General features: G+C 37.5%; 1 protein-coding gene across 2 annotated transcripts in view; it reads right to left on the bottom strand.

The window, feature by feature from the left end:
• LOC127957984 (protein phosphatase Slingshot homolog 1) overlaps window positions 1-16,770 on the bottom strand; it is a 32,662-nt gene extending 15,892 nt beyond the window's left edge. The window contains exons 1-2 of one of the 2 annotated variants that reach the window (XM_052556748.1): window positions 16,354-16,770; window positions 10,619-10,656 (exon numbers count right to left, since the gene is read on the bottom strand). In XM_052556748.1, coding sequence (XP_052412708.1) covers window positions 10,619-10,656; window positions 16,354-16,431 — 116 coding nt within the window. In that variant the 5' untranslated portion in view covers window positions 16,432-16,770. Of the gene's footprint in view, window positions 1-2,863; window positions 3,126-10,618; window positions 10,657-16,353 lie in introns of those variants that run through there. The other variant, XM_052556749.1, reaches the window with a different exon arrangement.
• Between the last annotated feature and the right edge of the window lie 1,876 nt (window positions 16,771-18,646).

The raw sequence follows: 18,646 nt of genomic DNA on the forward strand, positions 1-18,646 counted from the left end.
CTTTTTCTTTCTCTCCTACTTCCTCCTCTTCCCTTTCTTATTCTCTTCTATAACTTTCTCACCCTGGCTCCAAAGGCCTCGAGGGTGTCAGCGGATCACAGAGGCTTTTGTTTCAGTCCTCCTCTCTGTTGTGTTCTCTCTCTGTCCGCCCCTCTGAGCGATTTATGTGAAGGCTGGAAGCAGCTCAGTGCCGTTGGGCTGATGGATTGAGTCATGACTGAGAGACAGACAGCTGTAAATGACGATACGCGAGCCCTGAGCAGAATACGCTCATCTCCTAGGGTGTAATTATGACGTGAGTAAGAGTTTTGAGAAGTAACCACTCTAAAAAGACTCTGTCCACGTTTCACTTGTAAGTTTAGAGTCAGCCGCAGATGGATACGTGGTACCTGGTGTAGGATGAACAGCTGGAATCTAAAGTGCAGCACAAATAGAAATGGTAACTTTCTTTCCTGACAATATCACACCAATGAAGTCGAGTTATACTGGAAAAAAAAGAGTTAATTAAAATAAATAAATAAATACAAATCTACTACAGTATTATATTTATATACAGTAATAAATGTATATATTTATATACAGTAATACATATACATATATTTATATATATATATATATATATATATATATATATATATATATTTATTTATTTATTAATTTTTACAGAAAAAAAAAAGACTATAAAAGTATACAGTAAAAAGCTGGTTATTGGTTAACTGTAAAATTTACATTACCATGTTACCATTACATGTAATTTCACTGTAAAATAATGTACAAAATTATCGATTTTAAAAGTAAAAACTACAACCATAGAAATAGAATTCCTTGCATGAAACACCACATAATAATTAACAAAATTATTTGACTTTAATTTAATTGTTCAAATAAATTATTTAATTTAATTCTTTTTTTCTCTATACATTATTTGCTTTTTATGTTAATGTTTGTAGTATTATTTTAGGGGTGTATATTTTTCTTAATAGCTTAATTTCAGTCAGAGGAACAATCACTTGGTCCAAATCACAGTATTCAAATTGTTTAAAGCAGGAAGTGAAATCAATGTAGATGTGAAAGATAATGCTAATGAATCAATGAATCAGAATTCTGAATCGATTCAAACAGACAAGTTGAACAGATCCATGAAATTAGTTGAACTTTTGAACCCTAATACTGGTTTTGCTACTGGAACTTAACTTTACATTTTTAAATTTTAATGCTCACATACTTAGGAGTCACAACATAAAAAATATGAATATACTGTGTCTACAATGACATGCACAACTAACAATGGCTAGATACAAGTGCATTAAAACATGCTGCTTTAATTTTATATTGACATCAAATCATCAAACATTTCTGCCCACCCAAGTAGAGGGACAACTTCTGATTAACTCTTACTCGCTTTCTCCCATACACACATATTTTCTCAACGACTCCACCACAAATGCATAAGCCAAAAATACTTTCCATATAAGCATGGTATCATACACAAACACACATGCAGGCCTAACAATCCCACATACTGTAAGTGTTAGTAAACTCATTTGAAGGTTATGACCCATTTGGCACTGCATCATCTCCGTCTGACAGTATTTGTGAAATAACCATCTGCAGGAACAAAGTGGTACATTGACTCTTATATAATGCACATAGTTTGCACCTCAAACACAACCCCGGGCAAATACAAATTGCAAAATCAGACAACCGCATGACTTTCATTCAGATATGCAAACAACAGCACTACCTCTCAGGTAACATAGCAATCACTCTTACATGAGAGCAACAAAACCCTGTTCAGATGAGGCAAGACAAGATTCACAGGTCAGTGCAAATCTGTTGTATGTGACCAACATAAAGAGCAAACACACATGGGATCAAATATCAAATATGAAGTATGCATGAATGCTGCCAGCTGCTATAACTGGCTCACACATCCAGGTTGATGCTGTACTACAGTTATCTTATTACTCAAGAAATTGTCCAGAAGTTACAGAGGGGGTCCAAATGTTAAATCACTAGTGAAAATACCCATTGGTACCAAAGATGTCTAATTATAAAAAATTACTGAAATTGTGTATTATGGTTTACACAAAAAATAATTACCAGCACAATTGTTTTAAACAATCTGTTGAGCACAAAATCAGCGTTTTAGAATGATTTCTGAAGGATCATGTGACACTGAAAACTAGAGTAACAGCTGCTGAGAATTTAGCTTTCCATCACAAAAATATAAAAATATATTAAAAAAGAAAGCATTTTTTTAAATTGCAAAAAATACTTAAAATATTATTGCTTTTATTGTACATGTGATCAAATAAATTAAACCTTGGAGAAACTTCTTTCAAAAATATTAAATATTCTACAACCCCCAAACAACAACAATTTGAGTGAAAAGTTAAACTGTAAATCATCATTTCAGACGATTAATTAACATTTACAAATGTCTTCGCATTCTTTCTTTTTTTTTCTTTGTGCTTTAATGACAGCAGAACTCAGACGCAGTTGGAGCTCTATAACAAGTTGGTGGAAAACCTGCTGATCATGTTCTCCAGCACAATTTGAGAATAATCCGTACAGCATCCTGAGCTTCAAAAGAAAAAAGAACATCGATCTGACCAACTGTAAATACTTCACTTATCACAAATTTGTTTAATTAGTAACCTAGAAATTTTTCACAATCCTAAATATTGCATATTAACTTCACACCTCCTAAAACAATGTTCATTTCAAGATTTAGAAATCCGAATCCCTGTTTTCAAGACTTCTGGATCTTACTGTGCAAGCCATGCTTCACAAGAATCAATCAAAGCACTGCAATCTGCATCAGCGGCGATTTCACTTAAGACCCCACCGATTCACTCACATGTGGTAGATCTGCCTCTGTGTGACGAATGCATTATCCACAAAGTACGGTAGCATCTTCAGCACAACTTCCTGACAGGAGTCCACGACCAGATGCATCCTGCTGCTGGCTGCAGGGAAATCTCCCTCGCCTCGGTCCGCAGCAGCACGCTTCGCTCAGATCTCCAGCTGTTTATGAGCACGCAGAGGGGAGGAGGAGCACGTCTGCAGCCCCTTCCTCGGTCTGACGCTCTCTGAAAGCTGAGAGTGTGTGAGCCAGTTTCTACTGACGCACACACACCCTCCCTCTCTCTCTCTCTGTCCTGCTCTGTGTGTGTCGGTAAATAGTTAGAGGAGGAAAAACCTGTTCCCTTGTCATTGTAGGAAGGGATGAGGCACTCTGTGTGTGCGCATTAGAGATCTCTGCACTGAAATTAGAGCACTCCAGACAACTCTGAAACTGCAAGAAGCCAAGGAGGCCACAGAGATCATGCTGTGTCTCTTGAAGAAATAAAACAGCTTGACTCCAACAAATCTGACAGCAATGATAAAGAAAAATGGAGAGAAAAAGCATAAAAGATCCCACTTGTTCCTAAAGACAGCCAGTCAGACTAAAAGAAAAAAAGAGACTGCTAACAGCTGGAAGAAATGTGTTGCTGACCTTCTTAGCTGGGACTCAATGCATGCCACACCTTAAAATGATCTATCCCAGAATCCTCTGATGGGCTAAGCATGGGCAACAGTGCCTGCTGCTGTCAGATGAAGCAGGGAAGCCTCTTTAAAATCTCATTTAGAGCAGAGACAGGGGATGAGCTCGCCCCTTGAGTGTCCCAAGTAGACTACAGTAAGTGAAAGACTGGCCTTACTCCACTATCTGCAGCTTGACTGAGAAACACACACACACACACACACACACACACAAATGAAGAAGCAGTACTCCGATGAAGAGGGTTGACTCTTTCTGTCAAAAAGCTGATCAGGACAAAGAGTAAACTGAGACACCAAGGAACAGAAACAGCCGAGGGGAAGCTACAAAAGAAGGGGAGATATTTAAGAAGGAAGAAGAGAGAGGAAGATGAAGAGAGCCGTCTGAAATAACTAAAGAAGCTGAGTGAAAGGAAATACTGAAGGGAATTTGGAATATTTTGCTTTCTGGATCGGCGAGATCTGAGAAACAAGCAAAAAAAAAAAAAAACAGCAAACAAACACAACGCTGCCAGGTTACACTCTCTGAAGGAATGTTCAATACAAGCGGTGTGCTGTCAATTACCACCAAAAATAACTCGGACTTGTCCCTCAGTTTATCAAAATAAGTTTGTTTTAATGAACGAAAGGAAAAGGTTGTGTTGCTTTGAGCCTGGGATATTCATCGGTTAGGTCACAAGATGTTTGTTTTAAATTCAGAACAATTCCTCGTAGACATGAGCATAAAATCTTAATCTGGAACGATTTAACATTTAACAAAAATTGTGTGGAATTTGCCAATGACCTACTTTGATAACAATCAAACATCATTTTTGGAATTTCCCAGAAGTCTATCCTAAAAAAGCCCTAATAGACTAAAACAGTTGGCAATGTGGTACTACTACACTGTTTTGGGAATATATGACAGGTGTGAGCGTTTAAATAGATTCATGATGTATATCCCAGAGCGATTAGCCTTATTTGTTCACGCTTTGACACAGTAAGTCATGAAGCACAAGATGAGTCTTATGGAGCGTCCAATGTGACTCAGCATAACCATGACAATGCTATCAGACAGACTCCAGAACACCTGACAGGTGTCCCGATTAAGGACGCCTGCATGTGGAGCTTTAAACAGATCAGGCGTGTGTTGTGTGTGTGTGTGTATTGTAAGGTGTGTGTTCACTGGATTATTTCAGTGTGCTGAGACTGCACTGGTACACAGAAGTGCCACAATCGCTTTTCTGCACACACGGGCACAAAAAGATTAAAAGCTTCTGTTCTGGGAGCAGATGTTACGTAACATTTCCATTATATACTTGCCGAGCAACGAAGGAAAAACGAGGGACAAAAAAGAGGGAGGAGGGAAACGGCGCACCAATCTTTTCTCAAGTGTCAAGAGAGAATGATGAATTGCATATGACATCAGTGTTCACCAATCTGTTGGCCAAATGCCGGTCTTATTAAGTATTCATATGAACTGCCACATACACTGGCCTGAGTCAGAATGATGTTGAAAACAGCTCTATAGTCTCAATTGCACATTCATGCATTTTGTTCACTTACGGTAGAACGTGTGATTTTAAGAAAACGGTAATGATATTTTAAAAGAATAGTTCACCAAAACTTGAGAAAGTGCTGACAGTTGACCCTCAGGTCATCCAAGATGTAAAAGTTTGTTTCTTCATTTACTGCAGAGGATCCACTAGATGTAAACAAGTGATGTAATGTTCAAATTTCCCCATATCTGTTCAGATGAAGAAACAAATGCATCAACATCTTAGATGGCCTGAGGGTGAGTGCATTTTCATTCCTGGGTGAACTATTCTTTTAACAGGCAGCAAAACAAATAAAAAGGTCATGCTATTTAATTTAATTGCCATATACAATAATAGGCCAATTGCTTGTTCATGCATATAGGTCACTTTCTATCCTGGCTGACAGTTCACATTTGTAATTGGTTTTATTCAGCTTTATTTGATTTCTGTATATTAAAAAAAAAAAAAAAAAAATATAATAATAATAATAATAATAATAATAATAATAATATTATATATATATATATATATATATATATATATATATATATATATATATATATATATATATGTATGATCATTTTAAGTTTAATATGTACATGGAAATACCATGTTTTGGTATGAGGTACATCCTGCAGAAAAAAACTTCGGTAACTTAATATTTTGTCACAGTGTGACCAGCTAAAAAGTGTCCAAAGCCTTACCAGACTGGAAGTCCAGTTAAGGACAGCAAACCAACTTAGGCTGGTTTTAGATTAGGTTTTGATCAGCAGGGTCGGTAGCAAGATATAAATGTTATTATTGGCTGAAAGTGCACTTTAAGACCCTCTAAAGATAAAGAAAAAATTTGGTCAAAATTTCTGTTCAAAATTAGAGCACCAAGATCAACTGTTAATCATGTTTTTTGTTTTCAGAACAATTCTGCAACATTATAACCTGTAGATTCCCCAACAGATCAGAGACATCCACACACCTAATATACACTACAGCTGCACCCAAACATAAACACAGACTGCTGTGCTTGGCTGCTCCTGCCTCGGTGTCTGTTTGGTGAAATCACCAGCTGGCTCAATGCTGTGCCGCCTGGTTGATTTCACAGGAAAAGTCTTTGGCCGGTTCAGTGGGCATTCCTGTGTACATCTCGCAAAGGGTAAGATTAGGGTTACAGCTTTTAGAGGTGTTCTGTCTCTGATAAGGGTCACATTTAAGGGGCTCCTCTGTTTAGCCAAATCATCCAGATACCACAAAATACTTTCTTATCCAGCTATGCCTCTTTCAAAATGCTTGAAGGCATAGGTCACAGTAAAGCAGCACAACTTGGGAAAAAGTAATCAAACTGCAATTTTTCTGATTAAAAAAAAAGGTTTCATGTGTTTGCTTGTAAAACTATGCAATCTGACAAAACATTTTGTGACTATTTATCAATATGTGCATCGCTAACAGTAATTATTTTCTCATGTACAAACTGGGCTATTTATGTTCAACAAGTATGGGTCACCATGTGACCATAAAACAGCAGTAAATACAACATATATCTGCATTACAAATATTCAAAGCTATGGCATTCATCAGCCCTTTCCACCGAGTTCACAATAAACCACAAGCTGCACGTAACAGCATTGCAGATTCTGCCACAACACATTATTTCAGGAAAATACAAGAAAAGTCAGTCTTAGGCAAGCGAAAAGGAATTTGTCAGGTTCAAACTACCATTAGGTTTTACTTTAGGAATCAAAGAGCTCAGGCAGAAGGACAGGTCTTTACATGTGTGCATAAACGAAGTACATCAAATAGTTGGAATCTGTCACATTCTAATAATTGCACAATATTGAATGGAACAAGGCTGGAATGCTCAGTCCATGACCTATTTAACATTTAACAACTAGCAGTTTGTATCTTCAGAACAGGGAGCTCAGACTCTAGACTGACCTACTCCAAAACCACTGGTGTTTCAGTTCCTTCTGAAGTTTTATTGTCTAAAATGGCTGTTTGTGTGGAAGAAGTGCTGATGCTGCTGTTCTTCCATTGTTTTATTTAGCTCTATGCATCTGTTGCACTAGTGACTTTATCTGAACCTTGTTTTTCCTCATTAAAAGAGGATTTGTTTCACATGAGCCTCTAGGACATCCTGTTCCCAGCACACACAACTTTCCTGTGCTCTGGATAGTCCCATGAACATATAGAATAAAGGTTGAACATTAGTAAAATTGGAATTTCTAGAAGATACAGTGGCCTCAATAAGTATTCAGACTAATTTAGTAGTTCAATAATGAAAATTTGCTGACAATTTATTGACCCTTGTGGATCCAAGATGTTTGTTTCTTCTTCAGAACAGATTTGGAGAAATGTAGCATTACATCACTCGCTCACCAATTGAATGGGTGCCGTCAGTCCAAACAGTTGATCAAAACTACACAATAATCCACACGACTCCAGTCCATCCTTTAACGACTTGTGAGGTGAAAAGCTTCGTGTTTTATAAGAAACAATTCCATAATTAAGGGGTTTTAAGTTTAAATTGTCTAGGTGTTTGTCAGTTAATGGTCACATGGCATGCATGCAGACAAATAAAAAAATTAATCACGCTTAATCATATCCAAAATAAAAGTTTTTGTTTACAGAATATTTGTGTGTGTACTGTGTATATTTATTATGCATATATAAAGACACACATACAGTATATATTTAGAAAATATTTACATACATTTATATTCATATAATTTATAGTATATATAAATATATTTTATATAACCATAACATTTTTCTAAATGTATGCATTATGTATGTATTAATTGCATTATGTATGTATTAATGTATGTATTAATTGCGATTAATCATTGCCCAGCACTAATAAATACATTAAAACAAGTATTTCTGAAACAAATGATGCTAGAGCTATTTTCAGAACAAACTTTACTTTCTAAGTCAATTTTGCAATGACTTAACCAAGTGATCTCAAATTGATTTTGCACTTACTTTTATATTTATTGTTATAATTATTTATTTATTTATTTCACATATAAGTGTAGCTTAGGTGCCCACTTCTTTTTTGGGTTCACTGTATATACTCTCTAATTGGTCTTTAAAATAAACTCTGTTTGGTTAAGAAGTGCTGAGGGACTTAAGTCTTATCTATGAGTCACAGGAAGATACAGAAATCAGACACAGCCTCCATTGTGTTTGCAATCGCTAACGCTGGAATCTCAGAGTCTTTTTCTCATATCCTGTTTTTACAGAAACATTCTCAACCAATCACAGGGCAAACGGAGCGAGAAAGACACAGAGATGGACAGAAAGTACTAAAAAGCACTTAAAATGCGCTGAGGGAACAACTGCTCTTTCGCTTATCAGATGACCTTATGTAGGTCACACACGGCACATGTGCTTACATCCAGCAGAAAACAGACAGACGGCGTTAGTGGGTTCATGCATCTAACTGGCACAGTAGCTCCTCCAGTCCCTTTTCTAAGATTGATCAAAATAAAAAACGACCAGTTTCTTTTTAGTCTTTAGTACAAAGTACTCATTATCCCTGTGCGCACACGTTCTGGGGATTAGTCTGTTTGAATGCGTTTCTTACGAGCCATTTATTCACAGATACTTTTACTAAAAGCACGAAACAAACAAGTCATTATATTACCTCTACTATCATTTAGACAGAAAATGTAAATGTAGGACAAAAATTGCTATTGATTCAACTTGTGTTGAGTTTACAGTCAACACGATAGTTATTTCCTGAGCAATGTGCCCTTTGAGGATGTCATGTGACCTGTAGAATGACAAATCTTCCTCTGTACACATCCTCTTCCTTTAGCTCCTCCATCTGTACTATACATAAGAATTCCAACAGTCTTCACGAGTTGAATATTGACCTTGTTTGACCGATACCTAGATGGCAACACTGAAATACAGAGTTCAGAGTTTCACAAAGAAATGCACATCAGTGAACGACTTTTCTCTTAAGAACTTTTCTCCCACCCTTAGTGGTGACCTAGATTCAAAGTTTGAAAGGACTGGGACATTAGTCCAATCCCAGCAGACACAGGCCCTAGATTAATACGTCCTCTAAAAGATATGTTCACTGAAAAAACACTGAATCTAAAAACAGTCTGGACAAACGCCTTCCCTCCTGGAAAAGGCCTTATTGCCTTATTTTAAAGACCAAGGCTGTGCCTGTAAAATCATATATACTGCATTGATTCTTGCATCAGCATATTTTTACAATTGTATTTCTCCACTACCAGCGTCACAGAAAAACTAAATAAATACTGAAAAACAAAGATTTTCCAAAATATTGTCATCATTCTAAAAAAAAAAAAAAAAAAAAAAAGTTCCACCCCTCTAAAATATTTTACCATCAAAAATGAAAAATGTCATGCATGCAGTTTCATTCATGATTTCATTAAAATGCATGACAAAGTATTTTTTAGTATCAACATGAATGTGAGTGAAATTGTTGCAAATGCGACAAAAAAATAAAGAATTAAAAGTCTGACAAAAAATAAATAAATCACAAACCATTCTCAAACTTGCTCGTGACATGGAATAAAACTGATTCTGCAATCTGGCAACTAAATACCGAAACCCAGGCTCATTGGTAAATGTCCCTGTGGCAATATTTCGGCAGAATGATACTGCATTGTTGTTTGCAAGTTTCACGCCACTTTCAAAAGTGAAATGTCCAGGGAGTGGTGCTAAAAGGAAACGTACCACCTAGACTGAAATGAGATGCAAACACATTTGCTCAAGCAATCACACCTGTTTAGCTTGCTTACAAGTCTTTGAGCTCTTTGTCACAGGAGAACAAGATTACAACATTCGAAAAGCCATACATGAATGTCTATGCAAAGCAAATGAGAAAAAAAGTAAGTGTGAGAAAATAAGTATTTGTCATTCAATAATCTTCCCATAAATATATGTTGCACAAGAAGAAATAAAAGTTGTTCAAATGATACTAGTGGTGATTTCAGATGGAAACTGAATTGTATGTATAGGTGCATTTTAGAAGTGTTGCAAAAGATGTAGGTAAAGCCACATTTTTCCAATGAGCCTAGATTGTAAAACAGTCATTTTAGCTCCTACATTTTTCATTTTAGAAACCATTCCAGTCTGGACCCTGCAGAAGGTGACTGCTAACTCTACTAAACACTTATTTAACCCATCTGTCCACTACAGTCACTGAATAGCAAAGAACCAGATCGCTCTAATAAGACAAATATTCATTAGGAAGGATATAGTGTCTGATATGGGAAAGCCAGCGAGATGTTTGTCTCAAATTAAATCCACTTGATCTGACTTCAGTCGATGAGGACTGAAACTGTAATAAAAACCCACTCTGGTGTTAGAGCTGCTGTGAAAGCAGTGATCAGACGCCTGGGCTCAGATATCTTTGATTATATGTGTTAGAAGAGTGGAGCAGAACCATCTCGCAAACTACAGGGTGCAATGAAGACTCTTCCCATCATGGAACCGACAGACTCTTCATCATCTGCTTCTGACAGACACACACACACACACACACGCAGAAAAACTTGCATTTGAAAGTCAGTCGTTACCTCTGATTTAGCCGGCGCTCATCATCACTTCCAAAGTCCTGGAAAAACAAAAAGAAAGTGTGAGGGGAAACAGAAGTCAGTCATCTAAAACAACAGATCACTCAGACATGTCCACACTGTTCTGTTTGAATTTTATTGCTTTGAGCCTTGAGATAAAGAAGAGAGCAGGATGTAGGATTTTCTGATGTAATAAATCTAATCATGTCTTCATGCATCTTCTACCTAAACCAAATTATAAGTTATAAATTCAACATATGCTGTGAAAATGTCAGAGAGGCAAGAATCCCTCAGGCCTCGGAACGTTTCCAAATTCCACAACCTCACCCGACACAAACCCAGCGCAACGCACAACAATCCGGTCTAAACATGGTTCATTCCCCCCACACGATCTCGCTCTCTTTCTTTGCTAAATGTGTAGCACAATACAAGACCTCTGTGTCCCAAATAACAAAAAAAGCTTTGATATATCACTGTTCACAGCAGCGTAATATGACAAAGAAGAAATGTTCTCTCAAAGCTGAAACGTGAAGAATGGGGCCTCTCCTTAAGATAAGGTTTCATCATAACAAAGAGTGTTTTTAAAATAGCTCTTCACTGTATGTGAACGTGAAGGCCCTGATTATTAGGTTACTGATAGTGGTATGAGCACTGAATGAAGGCCGGGGAGTGTGCCATGGTCAGATGTGACAGATGCCTGAAGGTGAAGAAACCGTGTCGGGGAACTATCTGTGCTAGAGATTCTGTCACGTACCACAATCTCTCCCTTCATGCAGAAGCTAGGCTTATAAAACTTTATAAGCAGGGCTGAATGAGAAGTGGAAACAATGAGGTTTGTGAATAGAAACAGACATTTTGGAAGCATGAAGCTTCTCCGTGATTTATAACACATTAAGTGGATGAACAGATTTGTAGCAGGAGGTGAAAGGTGAAAAATAAGAAGACAGAAGTCACTATGTTGCTGAGCATTCGAGTGGAACCGTATGTTTAATTCCAGTGTTTCCCCTGCCATTATATTAAGGGGGTATTAAACTGTATTAAGTTTCACAGAGTGGAATTATTGCAATAGAGTGAAATGTGTCATACAGACACAGTAAGCTCTGACGTGAAAGGGTGGGTTTTCTCCTGACAGTAAATACGTGTATGTACATCGTGTGAGTCCTATTTTCCATCAGGTGGAAATGATTTGTCTTATCACTTAAATCAGAAAAAAATTTAAGTTGTTTTTCTCTGTTAACCTTCCTGCCCAGTGAGATTAAAGGGATCGATATATATATAGATAGATAGTTCACCCCAAAATGAAAATTACTCAACACTCACTTTGTTCCAAAATTGTAAGACCTTCATTCATCTTTGGAACTTGTTTGCAAGCAGAGGAAGACACACACATGTGTCATGGTACTATGCCCATCGAAGACTGACACAAAGAAATTGTTGAGTCAAGTAAATATTTTGGTTTTCACAAAACTTACTTTCATAGCATCATAAAATTACGGACGAACGACTGACGTCACATGGACAATTTTAACAATGACCTTAGTATCTTTATGGGCCTTCGACATGTCAGTTGCGTTGCTGCATGCAGGGTCAGAATTCAGAAAGCTCTCAGATTTCATAAAAAATATCTTAATTTGTGTTCTGACGGTGAACAAAGGTCTTACGGGTTTGGAACGACATGAGGGTGAGTAAATAATGACCCTTTATTTGAAGAGTCAGATCACTTGATCATGTGCAATGCAAGAGTTAAAGGGACCACTTCTGAACTAGGCCTACTTTTATTTTTTTTATTACCATCCTGCAAAAAAAAAAAAGGATCTCTATGAAGTATTTCAGTCAGGTTTCAGGCTCTACCATAGAATAGAAACGGCACTTGTTAAAATTACAAATGACTTGCTTCTTGTGTCAGACCAAGGCAGCATCTCATTGCTAGTTTTACTTGATCTTAGTGCTGCATTTGATACCATAGATCATGACATACAGTACAGTCTCTGCACTGGCTACCTATTAAGTTCTGTATCAGTTACAAAATATTATTATTTACCTTTAAGGCCCTTAACTATTACCTAACTAGTCTTCTACCACCCTACAACCCATCATGCTCCCTAAGGTCACAAAACGCTGGTCTTTTGGTAGTTCCTAGGATAGCAAAGTCCACTAAAGGAGGTAGAGCTTTTTCACATTTGGCTCCCAAGCTCTAGAATAGCCTTCCTGATAATGTTCAGGGTTTAGAGACACTCTCTCGGTTTAAATCTAGATTTAAGTCTAGATCTCTTAGGCCAAGCATTCAAATAATGCCTTTTACAATTTTGTACTGCAGTTGTATCTTATCAAATGCAGATTATTATTCTTTAGCTTGGGTTAAACAAATACATTTTGCTTGTTTGGAACAGTAGCTACGCTAATTATGTCTTTATTTTTTCTCTTTTTGTCATCCCGTGGTAACTAGGATTTTCACAAGCTCTAGTCTGAATCCAGAACACTTGAGAAGAGATGATGCTGACCCCACAGAGGACCTCGGATGATGCCAACCCTGAAACAACACACACTACTACTAAATATACTGTAGAAACTTCATTTTCTGTAAATTTGCTTTGCAATGATTTGTATCATTAAAAGCTCTAGTGCTTCCCAAACCTGTCCTGGAGGACCGCCTGCCCCGCTCATTTTGTATGTCTCCCTAATCAGACACACCCAGTTTAGTTCTTGCAGTCTCTACTAATGAGCTGATGAGTTGAATTAGGGGTGTTAGATAAGAGAGACATACAAAAGGTGCAGGGGAGGAGTCCTCCAGGACAGGTTTGGGAAGCACTGCTCTATACAAATCAACCTGAATTGAATTGAATTGAATTAAAGAATGACAGCATTTAATTTTTTATACAAACTAATACTTCAAGAAAATAAAGTGTTTCAATTTTGATTTCATGTTACATTAACTCAAATACTACATACAAAGCTTCTGCAGAATTTCAGCCTTGTAAAATAAAAACAAGGTTTAAGTTTACATCTCTCTCATTACTCTATCGATCCTTTGAATTGGTCTATCCCTCCCTCTCTCTCTCTCTCCCTCAGTCTCTGCATGAGATGACATCACTGCAGCTGCATGTTCCCCAGTCCTCATGTTTGAGATTGTGCTGTGAATCCTAATTAGCGTGTGTCCTTGCTAGCGGAGCACGTTGCGCAATTATTTTAAGGCCCATTAACACTGAGAACAAAAACAATAACGATCACTACATTAGCATCCAAACCAACACACAATAACATTCTGTTTATTATAAGCACAGGCTACAGTTTTGAAATGTGTCGCTTGAAATGCTCGAGCTCTTTAAAGCAGGACAGATTCTGATTAGCTATTAATAGTTTTATCATTCTGTATGTGATTCCAATGTTATCGGTCATTTGTGACACAGCCATTACAGTTGAGATGTGAACTACTGTATATCTTTATCATAATAGTCATCATCCTTCGTGAGAACAGGCCTTTAAATTTAACCACAATATAGATTTAAACAGTAAAGATCTGAACCTAATGAAAAAAAAAAAAAAAGATTTACCACAACTAAGAAGTAAAATACCACATTACAGAGTTTCAAGCATATTAATAATCGGACCCTGGTACTGCTACTGAACTGTGTTTATCAAAATAATAGTATACAAAATATCTAAAATTCATTATGCTTTAGTTAGTCTCATAGTAGAGTATTATTCAGACCATGTCAATGTGTTTTGTGCACTCCCTTTCAAATGTGCAGAAATTTTATGCCCCCTACTGGGTGTAAAAATGGATTTCTAAGGCAACTATGATGTCAGCAACTATTATGAAGGTGGGGTGCTTTCATGAACGAAAGACAATTAAAGCCTACAAGAAAATTGCTTTTTACTTTGTTGAACCACCACCTGAGAATCACTAACAATGAAAGGCAATACAGCTCTCCTGGTGAGACTGGCTAAAAGGGTCTCGCTTCTAATGAAAAGGTAAAAACAGGAGGCCTTTCATCGCATGAGAGCAGCTTAGCTGTGCAAGGGCACAATGACTTCGATTTAAATTTCTGTCGAGCAGAAATGCAGGCCTTAGGGGGCAGACCTTTAACTTTCACACAAAGAATGGCAGCTCAAGAAGAGACACTACACTAGTGTAAAAAAAATTTTACTCCCCACAAACCTGCACCATTCAGATATAGAAGTGATGTTCATGAAATTATAACGTGATACTTGGGATGTGTGTGGAAGCACAAAGTAGGAACTGTGGGTAATAGGACAGGTAATGCTTAGTATTTCTGTTGTTGGATAGTTTCGTTGTATAAAGAATAGCTCATGACTGAAAAGCATTCAACCTTTTGACTGTTCCCCTTTTAATATAGCTTGACCAAAAGAATGGAAACACAGTACAACACAAAATCATGAGGTGTAAACAAACTACTCCCTCTACTGATACTACATACAATGACAGAAGCAACACTTCAATGATACTTTCACAAAATGTAGTGGTATATACACATTGTTCCATTTAAAAGTTCTACCAGAAAGATTTGTTTCAGTTTAGCTGGTTCCTATTCATCCCACCTATGACAACTGTTACATTGTTTCTGTAATATAATTAATCGTGTTTATTTTGTTTGGATGCACTTTTATTTTAATAATTTTCTTGAAATTAAAAAAAAAAAAGATTAACAGATTTGAAAAACCTCAAGCAAGCTGTATACTCACAAACAGTAATAACTGTATTCGGAATAGGACAAAGATATTGGAAAGAAAAGAACACAGAAAAAAATAATAATATGCTATTAATATCAAATATATCATTCACAGTACATAAAAGATGTCATTACAGCATAAAATAAAAAGATGCATTTCTTAATATTAAGTGTCTTTGAAGATTTAATTATAAACTATTACATTAGTAATGATAGATATATTTTAAGATAATTTAAGAATGTGTAAAGTTTTTTAAAGATTATGCTTATGCTTTGCATATCACCTCGCACTGACGCACTCACCTGCTCTGCTCACGTGATGTAAACACTTTGGCGCCCAAGAAAGGGCTCAATTTAAAATAAAACCGTTTTTTTACGGACAGTTGATTTGTCTCACGTTTTTCACTTTATTATTTTATTCTTTTTTTTATTTTATATTTTTTTACAAAAGGTCTTCTTCATATGTGTTTACCGTTTAAGTAAAACATACTGAAGCCACCTTTATGGCTTGACATAATATCCATGAATAATACTTAGTTAAACCAATCTGTACCAAACAAAACAGTGGGTGTTTTTTCACTAAAATCGGACATATTCTTTCGCAATCATTAAACCACAAATTACAGCACAGCCTGGAAACAAGCCATTAGTATAATAAAGTACAACAACCCTGTCAAACACTTTCAGCTGTGGAGACAGGATTCAGCTCAAGAGCATCACAACCAGGTCTAACAACACAGATGAAGCTCAATCACAAAACAGATAAAATAAGGGTAAATTATGATGTTGAATTTAAGAAGTCACGTCAAGAATGCCATGTATAGTCCACAAAAAGCCCAAAGGCGAATCTTGTCATCTCACAACAGCAGAAAAACGCAGTGACACAGCATTCAATTCCCCTCAACCCTGATGGCATGCCGCTAGTTAGCTTTACATCCTGAGCTGTATTAGCATTGGGCCTACGTGACTCATATAGAAGGGCTCTGCTATGTTTTTGTAAATCATTCCATCATCCCATCCCATCTGGCCGTGTTTATTTCAGCTTACCTCCCCCGCGTTGGTGGCGGTGCTGGAAGTTGACGCCGCGCTGGGAGTGGGCGAGCGCTGCAGGGTTACCAGAGCCATGGATGGAGATCTCCCAGCACAACGGCCAGTCTATCTGTCACGAGCTAAACCGACTACTTAGCGGATTTTCCCCCAGCAGCGGCGCTAGATACACGGCGATGGCTCTGCGACTCCGCGCGCTCGATGTTACTGTTGTTAAAAGGCCATGACTGAGCAGTGTTTTGTGTCGCTGATTCCGTTTTGACTTGAGCTGGATGATGTTTTGGTGCTTCTCATTCTCACTCACTGCCGCATGTGGCTGCCTTCAGTTCACACACACAGCCTGTAGTGTTGTCTCTGTTGTGAACGAATCGGTGTTTTTGAATGAATCTTGAAAGTGAACGATTCACTTCAAATTTTCGGCTAACGAGTCCCTCCCTTTGAAAGCGCGTTGACCCTTTTTTCTCAATCAAAGACTGACAGTGGTACGGACCAATAGTATTCGAGTACGAGCGATGTAGGCGCTTATCATTGGTTGCACTTACCGAACAAACACGCCCTTTAGTGAACGAGTCAGTGTTTTGAATCTGAACGAGGGATTTCTTTGGGCATTTGAATGAACTCGGGAGTCTAGTACCTCCTGTATGATGTAAAGCGAAGCTCGGTTTATTTAGGATGCTGCTCCTATTGTTGTTGTTTTTATAGCTTGATAAAAGCATGTCAAGCATTTGACAAAATGGATGTAGATGATTTTGCAGTCATAAATGACTCGAATAAAAACTGGTTGAATGGTTAATTTAATAACATCAGTGACTCAATGTTGCACATAAAGACACTTGTCGCCCCCTACTGGCATCACGATGTGACGAGCCAGAGTAACAAGTCTCAGGGGTTAATGTAGTACACATTGCAAGTTTTTTAAATGATACAATAAATAAAAAGAAAACAGATAGAATACAAAAAGAAGATAGTTTTTGTTTTGTGTTTTGTTTTTTGTTTTGATGAGAAAAAAACATTTAGTAAATTAATAGAGTTCAAGTCTAAAACAGGCAAGTTTTTTTTAAAGAGCATAATTAAAATACAGAGTGCTAGAGTTAGATGATCAAATAAAGATGGAAGAGATGTGTTTTTAGCCAATTCCAGAAGATGGCCAAGGTCTCAGCTGCTCAGATTGAGTGGGGCAGGTCATTCCACGAGGAGTGAACATTTAATGTAAAAGACTGTGAAAGTGATTTTGGGATCACTTTCTTTGGGATGGCACAATAAAGCGATGGTCACTTGCAGAAATCAAGATTCTAGTGGCACATAACTCTGAAGAAATGAATTAAGGTAAAGGGGTGCAGAGCCAGTGGTGGTTTTGTAGGCAAACATCAATGCCGAGCTGGAGCTGCTATATCGGCCAGTGCAAATTGATAAACGGAGTGTGGCGGCCTTCCATTTGGCTCATTAAACATTAATCTTGCTGCCACTTTCTGGATTTATTGTAAAGGTTTGACAGAACTGTCTGCAAGACCTGCCAAGAGAGCATTGCAATAGTCCAGCCTGGACAGAACAAGAGCTTGTACAAGGAGTTGTGCAGCATGTTTCAAAAGAAAGGTCCTGATCTTCTTGATGTTGAACTAAGCAAATCTGCAGGACTGGACAGTTTTAACAAAGTGAGTCAGCTGATCATCAATCATAACTTCAAGGTTTCTGACTGTTTTTATAAGAGTTATGGTTATGTGCCTCACTGGATCTTGAAATTTCCATGAAACGATGGGTTTGCTGGAACCACAAGCAGTTCTTGGCAATTTTTATTTGAAGGTGATGGACCTTCATCTAGCAAGAAATGTCTGTTAGACAAGCTGAGATGCGAGCTGCTGTCTTTGGATCATCAGGATGGAATGAGAGGTAGAGTTGAATGTCATCAGCATAGCAGTAATAAGAAAAGTCATGTTTCTAAATGACAGAACCTAGTGGTGCCATGTAAACAGAGAAGAGAAGTGGTCCAAGAACTGAGCCCTGAGGCACCCCAGTAGATAGATGTTACAGTCTGAAAGGATGTGTTAATGATGTGCCTGAGTGCAGGTACAACTGCGGGAGAAATGGCTTGAAGGAGATGAGATGGGATAGGATCAAGAGGACAACTAGTAGGATGATTAGAAAGGATGAGTTTGGAGACTTCTACCTCAGAGAGTAAAGAGAAGGATGTGAACAAGTGTATGTTTGCTGGTAAGATGTGCTTGACTGTGGTGTGGGAAATTGTGCACTGATTTTTATTAATGAAGAATGTGGTAAAGTTGTCAGCTGTTAGAGT

The sequence above is a fragment of the Carassius gibelio genome, chromosome B5, assembly GCF_023724105.1.
Source record: "Carassius gibelio isolate Cgi1373 ecotype wild population from Czech Republic chromosome B5, carGib1.2-hapl.c, whole genome shotgun sequence".
Lineage (NCBI taxonomy): Eukaryota > Metazoa > Chordata > Actinopteri > Cypriniformes > Cyprinidae > Carassius > Carassius gibelio.